This window comes from Syngnathus scovelli, chromosome 9 (assembly GCF_024217435.2).
Source record: "Syngnathus scovelli strain Florida chromosome 9, RoL_Ssco_1.2, whole genome shotgun sequence".
Taxonomy (NCBI): Eukaryota; Metazoa; Chordata; class Actinopteri; order Syngnathiformes; family Syngnathidae; genus Syngnathus; species Syngnathus scovelli.
Genome location: NC_090855.1, coordinates 4013198 through 4023756, shown reverse-complemented (window position 1 = coordinate 4023756; position 10559 = coordinate 4013198). Strand labels below are relative to the sequence as shown.

Here is a 10559-nt window from a genome sequence, read left to right as displayed (position 1 = left end):
GAATTCTGACTGTTGTGTGGCTTCAATTGATTCTTTTCACAATCGAGATTACATGAATTTAGTAGAGACCTTTTCAACCATTTTAAATGCAGTAAGATGCAAAAGAAAAACACCAAAGACATGAACTGATTGACTCAAATGGTTAATCACAGCATATCTGATCAATCTTTATATAATGCAAACATGGTATTCAAATAGAAATTTAATTAAGAAAATCTGAATTGTGGCTTTTTCTCCATTCACCTTCCATAAAAACCAGACTTGCTTTGTGCCCGAGTGAACACAAAGGTGATTTACATCATCGCCATGTGCAATTAAAATCCATTCCTGGACTGGAGTGTGTTACTTTAGTGAGGGAAGGAAACTTTTAGTGGTCCCTCCGGTTAATGTTGCCGTACAGGAAACAGGCTCTTACTAGTCAGGATATGAAGTGGCGAGCACGGGTCAGTTTACATTTGCCTCGTTAAGGCAGAGACAGCGGGGCTCCGGCTTCTTCGGCACTAGTAAACAAGAGGCGAGGAAATGTAAGTGCTTGTTATGGATGAGCGGTTGATGCAGATGATTCAACACTCCCCAACGCAGGCCCCATTTTGCTTTGAAGATAGATAGAGCTGTTGAAAAGTTAAATCTTTAGATGGATTTAAAAACTACTGCTAATTCAATTCATCAAGTATATAGTTTGAATTGATGTAATTTTTATTTATTTATTGATCTATTTATTTATTATTATTATTATTTTTATGCATTTTCGAATGAATAGCCAGTATTGAATCACTTCAACTGTCACCCTGACTGAATTCTTTCTTGTTTTTTTGATCGAAAAACCTTGTAAGAAAAATTCAGGTGTTGAAGGCTACCTGGAATGGAATGATAGGAATGATAGAGTCCACGTGCAAACAAACGTTTGGACTGCCTTTTAGCACTGTCACAGCATTACAGTGCTGAGCAATGATTCATGTTGTGTCGCAGAACATGTACATTTAAACATTCTGAAAGGTGGCACTTACAGTGTCGCTTGGAAATGTACTTTGGCCGAGACGTATAACATTAGTCTTCCAACCTTGTTGAATAAGAGCCTGGGTGCACGTTCTCATAAATATGACGCAAAGAACATCATTTATTGAGGGCTATATTCATCACTGCGGGTGTATCAACAAGCCGTCTTGTTTACTTATAAGTGTGTGGTGGCTTCCATCTGTTTGAAAAAAGGTCAGACTTCTTTGCTGTGCTTGAAATGCACATTTGTTCTTCCAATCTATTCAAATCAATAGATGTGTTTTTTGGGGTGTCCCAATACTTTTGGCAGGCACATTAAAATTTCAATATAATAAAAATAATTAAAAAAGGCAGTAGACATACATGGTACTTGTGTAGCATACTAATTTTCAGGGACATTATAGTGTGCCAGTTTTTTATTGCGTCAAAGCACTTATTTTACATGGCAAAAATCTTAAAGCATGTAGGAGCAAAGAAAATCACCCAAAAAAATGTTAAATTCAACAAAATAATTATGATCTTGTCTCATATTACTCACAAAAATGTACTTATTGTGGAACTCGGAAGACCAATTGATTATTTTGCTTGTCACAAATACATAGATGGACAAAAATATATTTTTAATAAATCATTTTTGGGTGAATGGCACATAGGTTTCCTGCGTTGGTGTGTTGCCGCAAGGCACGCACGCACACAGACTGACCTTCTCTATGACCTTAGCTTTACCGTTTGTTGTCTGTTCCTTCTGAAGTCTGCCAACCTGCCAAGTTACATATAACACAAGCGCCCTGACAGTTTTGACACAACCTTTCTCTTCATATACTGTAATTTCCCTTTGCAGTCAAATTCTCCTTTAAAACTTATGTAATATGTTCGTTTTGACGTGTTGTAAAAAAATACCTCGCTAACTAGCTACCTAGCTATATAGCTCAATAGCTACCCTAGCTAGCTAGATAGCTATAAGATAACTAGCTAGCTAGATAGCTACATAGCTATAGTAGATAAATGGGTGTCAACCATACAAATATCTGTCTTTTAAATAATATTTGCATATAATGACATGACAAATATCAACAAGCTGCTGCAACAGTTAAGTTCTCACTGTCAGCAGCGCTTCGCAAACTGCAGCGCCGCGGGACTCTGGAGTGAGTATGCATGAATCAATTATTCATCTTCATGTCAAAACACTGAAGAGACTTTGATTGTGATAGATGCGCAGGCATGATAGCAAAAGCGCAAAACACGCAGCCGTCTCGACCGGCTCTTTGCTTCATGGCAACAGTGGAAGGTTTTGGAAAACAGCCCGCGGCATTGCAGGAGTCAGTACAAGACAATCTAAGTAAGTCCGCAGTCCACTAGTTTCTTTTTTAGATTGCTCGAGCCTTCGACGGTTTTGAGTGAGCAGGCCTCGCGGCGACGAGGTGGGATCAAAGGTCAAACTTGGTCTTCAATCTGGATTTTCTTGTCAGGGTAAATGAGACACGAGCATCTGTTGTGGACATTCAAACAGGTTATCTGGTGACCTGATCTCGGAAGCAAAGCGAGCAGTGATGCTTCAAAGACTTGTTTGAACGCGACCGCCAAGTCTGGTGGAAGTTGGCACCAGAATAGAAAATCTAGTCCCGTGCAGATCTTTTGGACCAGTGGTTCTTAGACATTTTAATTTTTGTAACCCCTAAAAAAAAGTACTATTTCAGCCATTGTTGCATTATGCACAGTTTGGAGAAAAGAAAAGAAAAGAAAAGAAAAGAAAAGAAAAGAAAAGAAAAGAAAAGAAAAGAAAAGAAAATGTAGTACTGCACATTTATTTTAAATAATATTTACATAAACTTGATGAATATTTTGGTATTTTAAATATGCACTGTAAGATACGTATATGTTAAGAAAATACAGTAGTTTGATAAATATGCAAGTTATTATTTTATTTATTATTCAAGAATAAATTAAATAAAAATAAAATGTAAATCCAAAATAGTTTATTCTGTTTTTTTCTTGCTTTACTATTCTTTTTTAATCAATTAATCAATTATTTAGTGTGATAAACCAATAATACCAAGACAATTTTCCTAATGAATATCTAACTTACTTTACTTTTTACTTTTATCTTCCTTAACAGTCTTAAATTCAAACCTGACTGTTGTTGTTTTAAGTGTGTCGACATATAGATATGATCAATTAATTATGAGGCTCATTATTCATTAATGTAATCATTAAATGAGCCAAGGAAAACTATTACTGCCTTAACAATTGAGAGTATGTATTAATATTTCAAGTCCACATCACACAATTACTATTGTAAGGCCCTGGTGTTTAATAATAGATACAGGATATTTGCCCTAATAGGCGGTAAATTGTGATTTCAGTCCAATTTGATTTACGTACATAACCTGCAGATTATTCAGCTTTACACAGGAAGCAAAAAGTCATGTGACGCAATGATGATGACTTCGCCTGAATAGGCGTGTGTATGTTTTGAGCAAGGGACCAAAGCGATGGGGGCGGGGGCGAGATGGAGAGAGAGAAATCTCTGGCCCAGAATATCGAAAATGAGGTCGGAAGTCTTTCTCTCTCTCCCTGGTGATGATCGACCCCGTGTAGAAGACAGTCAATCCGTGTTAAATTATAGATTAAGGCTCCGCTCAGGCTGGCTGGCTGGCTGGCTGGCTGGGTGCAGGGAGCTGCATGTGCTTTAAAGTGCACTGGTTGTTGCTATGCTAGCCTCACCTCCATGCCTTATTCAGTCAGAACATCAAACATTGCCCACAGATGAAGAAAGAGACTGGATGAATATGTGAAGAATCTTACTGTATATGCCCTCTTTGAAATTGTTTCCTTACGTAACCGTGAAAGGTTTACTTTGCATTATGACATCACGTCCCAGGTTTTTTTTTTCCATTTTTATATGACTTGTTATTTTTGCAATCTCCTATAAAATGTATGATTTAAAATAAGTTTTATCTTAATTTCCATCCAATTTTTGTCATTTTCTAAAATTCCAGATGAAAATGACAACATGTTTTTAAAGTAAATTCAGAGATTTGAAAATTTGAAAATAATTGCCAAAAACATGTGCTAAGAATGAGAATTATGTAGTCCGCTAAAATGCATTTTTCCTAATGTGCCTCGTTGTCCGCTGTGAGTGCTTGCATGTTAAAGACAAGATTTAAAATATTGGAATTTTATAGATTCGTTTTATTCAAAGACTCAATTTTCCGTAATTAGTTTTTCCAAAAACCTCCATGTCAATAAATACCACAAAGATCAGTTTCTGTAGCTATTAGAATCTTTATGCAATTTCAATGTTACAGTCCTTTTATTTGCAGAAATGGTTATTTGCTTTTTCCCACACCAATGATTTTATCACAGGTCGTTATAAATCCCAGGAAAGAAATATAACAGCGTTCTTTGAATTATGATGTAAAATAATAGTCTTCTTTTTGTCAAGCAGCATCCGTATTTGTGTCCTTGAGAGGAATGGCATGCAATAGCAACTCTCATCAGGGACTCAAAGGCATTGAGCATGCTGATGTAATTTTTTTCCAAATGATCAGCATGCTGTGCTGTCATAGCAACAAAATGTAGGTACGATAATGAACGAGCATATTTTTGAGTCTTTTCTTACAAAATACTGCAAATCCATACATAGCTCCACTTTCAGCAAAAATCACAAACCACCTTAAGATCCATATAAAAAATATATTGGAGCTCCTTTGTTTGAGTGCTTTAGGCAACTGAATGCACACAGTAGCCTCACAGTGATATAAAACATGCCGTTTACAGCAACAACACTTTAACGACCTGAGGCTCAGTTACACTACAAATATTGTGAATGTGGCCATGCAGCAAAAAAAACAGAGGGGGGGGGGGGGGGGGGGCAGACAAGCAGCAAACGCATCACATTCAAGAAATAGGAATCAAAAGATTTTTTGATTCCTTTTATCCCACAAATGATGACATCGCACCCCAAAAATGATTCGTTCCATGCAAAGATGATACCAAGGCTTCTTGCAACACTTAAAAAAAACGTTCATTTCCTCAAAAAGGGGCGGTACATCCAATATGTGGAATAAATATCTTTTGTATGCAGTATATAAAATCAGCAATAGAGAATCAATAAGGAATCTAAATCGCTTATATTCAGGAACGTCTACATTCAGGATGATACAAAACACAGTTGTTGTTTTTTTCTTGGTAAAATATTTCAACTGCTTTGTGCCAGCATTCATAGGAAAAGTATGTTTACATAAAATGTCACTTTTTAACGTTTCAGTAGGTCATTAACGAAAAGCTTGAAAAATTTCACTACATGAGTTTGAATGTGACTCTCAAGTAGTGCACGAAATATATAAAGATAGTATTCATCTCCAAGTTGGTTACTCCAAACTTTATGCTTGACCCTTTGACCCCGAATTGGTGTTTTCCGCCGGCTTCGCGTCGGACTCCTCGCTGGCTTCTCCAGCCTCGGGACTCTGACTGACCACTGAAGCATCGCACGCGTGCTCATTAGATCCGCACAGCTCCTGCCATTTCTTTCGGTTGGCGTCTATCCCTTCCGCCATTGGCTGCAATTTCCTGTTTAGCTTCAGCAGGGACTGCGAATGGGCGAGAAAAAAAAATATTTGTATCATGGGTTGAAAATGAAATAAGCATTTTCATAGTGTGTAAGTGACCTGATAAAGAGGTTTACAGATGCCGTCTATCCAGTCCAATTGCAAGGCAGGTAGCTCATCTTTGCGATTTCGATCAAATATGGCCTACATAATATATACAAAAATATAGACGATTAATATTTACAACATAAGACAAAAAAAATTACACGCAATAATTAATTTTAATGAGTGTTGTTACCGCTGGGGTGAGCTTCAACTCTGACCTCTCTCTGTCTCCTTGCTCAAAAAATTCACTCGTCACCAGCTCGGCAACCTAAATTGGAACATTGATACGACATTGGCTCAGAATCGTAACAACTGTATATAACATGCAATTTTGTTGAACCCAAGAAACTGTCGAGACCTAATAATTATTTTATTAATTATTTAAGACAAATATTCCAAATGTGAAGTGCACCAACCTGTTTGGATATCTCCCAAGGCCGAGTGACAGCTCCCAAATCACAGGCTGTCATCAACATGGATCTGTTAAAGCCCCCAAAATCTCACTGACAGCAAATCATCGATTTATACACTGCGTATTTGTTAGTTCGTAGAAAATACCTGAGGACTTCTCTGTGTTTTTCTTCCGTCCAGCTGAATTCTTCAGCGAGCACGCTCTCGAAAAACTTGCTCCTGCGCCTTTGCAAGCAAAGCCGAATAGTCAAGGTTGCGAGAGAGATAAAGAAAAAAATACTTCTATTCAGTGCAGCGAGATTTTCTTTTCATAAAAACATGTTTTGTTATAGGAGAATTAATAATTCTTCATCCAGTGAAAAGACTACTTACTCAAAGTGCAAAGTGAGATCTGTGGAAAGAATGGCTTGCTTCAATAGTTGCATCATGTTGCTATATTCTTTGGAGCAGAGGTTCGCAAAGATATTGTGACCCTGAAACATAAATATTACATAAATCCCCATATGGTCCCTTAAAGCAATTGTATTGGCAAACTCATCGCTCAGCGTCTAATGAAGTCCCCATTAGCGATGTTAATTAGCAACACGCGGTGACATTTTCCGCGCTCTGTTAAAACAAATCAATCGATAAACACTGCTTTTATAATCCATCTATTGTGAACTGGACACAAAAGTCTCAAAAATCTTTCTCACTGCCACAGGAGACTTGTGTCTCAATTGTATCTAAGCACTAAAAACCTTCAAAATCAATTTTGGACTGAATAAGTCACTGTCACAAATAGAGGTTATTTTATGTCCCATTAGGCAGCACCGGCGGAACTAGAAGGGGGGCCATGAGGGCACTGGCCTCCCCTGAGATATGGTGCCAAGCCAGATAATTGACTTTTGAGTATGTTCCAGGATTTTTTTCCCCACTTTCCACCAATTCCCAGGAGTGATTTTTCATCAGCATTTTATGGAGAATTCTTTGAGTTTTTAAAATCCCCCCTCAGAAAAAAAGCTCCTAGCTTCGTCAATGTTTGGCAGTCATTGTTGTGCTGTGACAGACCTCACCTCACTTTGTAGGATCATCACTGCATGATTAAAGTGATGATGTTCCAAGGTGGCTGAGGTCCCGTAGAGCAACGCCAAAGCAGAACCTGTCCTGCAGTCCCAGTAGAAACATCAAAACCCATCATAGATCACTCACACACTGTGTTTGAGCCTTACTTGGCTTGAAAGGCATTGTTGGTTCCTCGATGGTCCAGATCGTGGCACAGACAGCCAACCATCAGCGCTAGAATCTCCGCCTCGGATAAAACGTCCTGAAAGCCGGCTGACTATAAAGAAATTGTAATTCTGACCAAGGAGAACGGCGTCAAGGGGGGGTTAAGGGGTACGTAAAACATGAGCCGGGTGTACGGGGGCAAGGTTAGGCTAAGCTATATGCCTGAAGGCTGCACTAAAACTTAAAATATAGCAGTTTAGCTGGAGCGTATTTATGACTCAGGTGGATAGGGGGCACATAGTTTCCATACTAATTGATGAAGACAACTCAAATAAATCAGAGTGGATTTACAACCTTGTCACGTGAGACTTACTGTGATCATAACAAACATGCACTGAGACACGTTGAAGGCGTGTCTCCAGTTGTGGTAGGCCACAGTTCGGTAGTTCTTCCTCACGGTGAGAAGCCAGCGACATAAAACCTGAAGAAAGAGTCGAACATAAACGCTAGACAATAGTCTACTTTGACTCTGAACAGGAATTCACCTCGTAGTCTATTTTAAAAGTTTGGACCACGCCAAGTTCTAGGAACATCCGGAGGGAAGCGGTGATCATAGCGTCGTTGTCCAAAGAGAAGTCGTTGAAATGGAACTCGTCGATGCCGAGTTCGCAGCTCAGGGGGATCTTTGCGGCCTGAACGGAGAAGGTCGGAACAGAACGTGATTCCGGCCAAGCAGGAAGTCAAGTAATCGCAACTGAGAGTAGATCCAGGATTACCTTGAGTCTATCAACTTCAACTTTTGAGCATGTAGCATGATAGGATAACATCTGGAAAAAAACAATTTGTGTAAAGGAATGAAATTTCAAATCAGACACATGTTCTATTTTAAAAAAAAATTGCTTTTGAGATTGCTTGTGATGAGTTCTGTTAGCCGTACTCACATCCAATGCCACGGACTGCTTGGCCCAGGTCTTCTTCACTTGATTGTACATCATCGTGTTGTTGATGCCAAGTCCACAAAAAATCACAAACGCCTGCACAAAAAACCAAATAGCAGACAGGAGAAAAAGCTTTTCCGTGCTTTATGTGGTCAATCTATAGAAAACCCGGCGCCCTCCAAATAATTGCAAACCTCAAACAGCCTCTGATCTGCATCGTTGAAGGTCTTCCTGTCGAGACGATTCAATATTTGAGCGACCCCTGCGGAGGAGCAAACACACATGAAATAAAACGTTTAACTATTTAGCAGGCACGGATGGCAATGTCAATCAATAGAATTGATGCTGGGCGGAGTTCATAGGGCCCAATCAAGATTGCCTTATAAGCCAATGAAAAACAGTTGGAAGACCATTTTAGAGTGCAGTATTTGACACACACCAGTAGAGGGCGCTGTTAAATCATTCTCAACAACCGTAATTTGCTAGCTAAAGAATTTTTTGCTACTATTTGTCCATCTACGGTCCATCCTGTCATTTTTTTGCTTCCCTAATGACTTTGGGAGGGAGATGAAATGTGAAATTGACGTAATCTGTCAAACCTACCAATAATCTGATGCGTTCGATTCCAGATCGGCACACACAACACTGATCGGATATGAAATCCCGAGGCTTGGTCTGCCTATAAACACAGATTGCAATTCTTAGCATAGTTATTGAATGTAAAATTGTCCCAAAGTACTTTTGATTATTAAAAAAAATAAGATAATAAAGATAAAAGCTAAAAAATAAAAAAAGCTTGATGCTAAGCTAACCTCTGCATCAAATCGCGGGTCCTGGCACACGTCGCTGATGTTGACAGGAAGTCCGGTGGAGGCCACCAGCTCGGCGATGCTATTATTGATCAGCCAATCAGAGCACGACAGTTTATCTATGCTGATGCTGCTGCATATGGGTAGAATGACATACACAAAAAAAAAAAACTGTGAGCTTTCAAACACAACTGCTGGCCTGCTGCCTAAAGCTAAACTCAATTTGACTTTCTGGAAACTTTTTTAAATTCATCTACCTGATGTCATGATGCATGTTGCTCAAGGGGGACATCAGCTCAAACGTCTTGGAGAACTTCACAACCTTCCAGGACACATTGCGTTAAGTTTTTAATTGCTCCTCAAGGGAAGAAAAGACCTCTATCATTAATATAAAAAGCTTCTTTTTTTTTTTTTTTTTGAAAGGCCTCACCGGTGAATCGATGTCCTCGAGAAGAAGTACAGAGCAGCGCTCACACTGCAGGAGGGTGAGCGCTCGCTGCATGATCTTCCTTACGATCTTCTCCAGATCGGTCTGCTCCTCAAACAGATCATTGACCACCTCCAGTAAAGCCTGAAGCAGCAGAAGGTAGTGTGGAACTCTTAACAATACCATATAATGCAATCAAACTGATCACGGATTAGCCATACAATGAATTATGCCAAGGATTTTTTTTTTGTGTGCAAAAGTATTTTGAAGCATCACTCACTCTGCTCCTTTCATACTCCTTGCGAGACTCCGAAAACAACTTTGCATTCGAGATGGAGATCCCACAGAACGGTAGATACATCTGAAGCACCTGGTTGACCAAACAAACATTTGCAAAAAAAAAAAAATCAGAAGCCTGTGGGTGAAACAGTTGCTTCCGTGAACTGCAAACGGATTTTATAATGAAAGCGATTCACATCAAGGAGATTTAAACTCAGCAGGTCAAAGAAAACCAAATGAGCAGATCAAACAACTCAGGTCTGCCACCTTGTGGACAATCTCATAAACTCTAGGTGAGCAGGTAAGTGAATTAGCGCTGCACTCTAATTGAGTGGAAATAATTTAAAAGACTGTCTAAATGGATTGGCAGCTCCTTTAACCAACTTTATGTATGACGTCATCGGCAATATAAGTAAGAGCAGTAGAAAGAACGTTGATGCACTCAGAAGAAAAAGCGTGTCCTTGCTTGAAGTGTTTACACTCAAACTGTTTTCCTGCTCGATATCTTTAATGTTCCGTACGTCTATCACCTCGGTATTTCTATCCGGCTCATTGAATGCAGGCAATGTAATGTGAGTGCCTCACCTGTGTGAGATGTCTCACCTTCTCATCATCCTCAGTGAAAGGCGTTCCCGTGGGGTTCTTGTTGATTGCTTGGACCACGCCAATGACCTCTCCATCACTGTTGCAAATGGCCATACAGAGAATGGACTGAGTCTTGTAACCGGTTAACTTGTCAATCTCGTCACTGAAGCGGTGGTCCTGAAAGGCACATAAAAGCGCTCGTAAATACTCCCCCTTTTGTAAGAAGATAGTTATTTTCTTTGATTTAGCAGCC

The 10559-nt window shown here is 39.3% G+C and overlaps 1 protein-coding gene across 2 annotated transcripts in view; it reads right to left on the bottom strand.

The window, feature by feature from the left end:
• Positions 1-4167: 4167 nt before the first annotated feature.
• Positions 4168-10559, bottom strand: part of pde11al (phosphodiesterase 11a, like) — a 19578-nt gene continuing 13186 nt past the window's right edge. For both annotated transcript variants that reach the window (XM_049731900.1, XM_049731899.1), the window contains exons 2-20: positions 10325-10483; positions 9723-9812; positions 9446-9586; positions 9273-9337; positions 9019-9145; positions 8810-8885; positions 8401-8468; positions 8210-8302; positions 8045-8095; positions 7814-7960; positions 7642-7749; positions 7271-7380; positions 7115-7205; positions 6435-6535; positions 6210-6287; positions 6068-6131; positions 5845-5919; positions 5667-5750; positions 4168-5588 (exon numbers count right to left, since the gene is read on the bottom strand). In XM_049731900.1, the coding sequence (XP_049587857.1) occupies positions 5382-5588; positions 5667-5750; positions 5845-5919; positions 6068-6131; positions 6210-6287; positions 6435-6535; positions 7115-7205; positions 7271-7380; positions 7642-7749; positions 7814-7960; positions 8045-8095; positions 8210-8302; positions 8401-8468; positions 8810-8885; positions 9019-9145; positions 9273-9337; positions 9446-9586; positions 9723-9812; positions 10325-10483 (1935 nt within the window). In that variant the 3' untranslated portion in view covers positions 4168-5381. The remainder of the gene's footprint in view (positions 5589-5666; positions 5751-5844; positions 5920-6067; positions 6132-6209; positions 6288-6434; positions 6536-7114; positions 7206-7270; positions 7381-7641; positions 7750-7813; positions 7961-8044; positions 8096-8209; positions 8303-8400; positions 8469-8809; positions 8886-9018; positions 9146-9272; positions 9338-9445; positions 9587-9722; positions 9813-10324; positions 10484-10559) is intronic.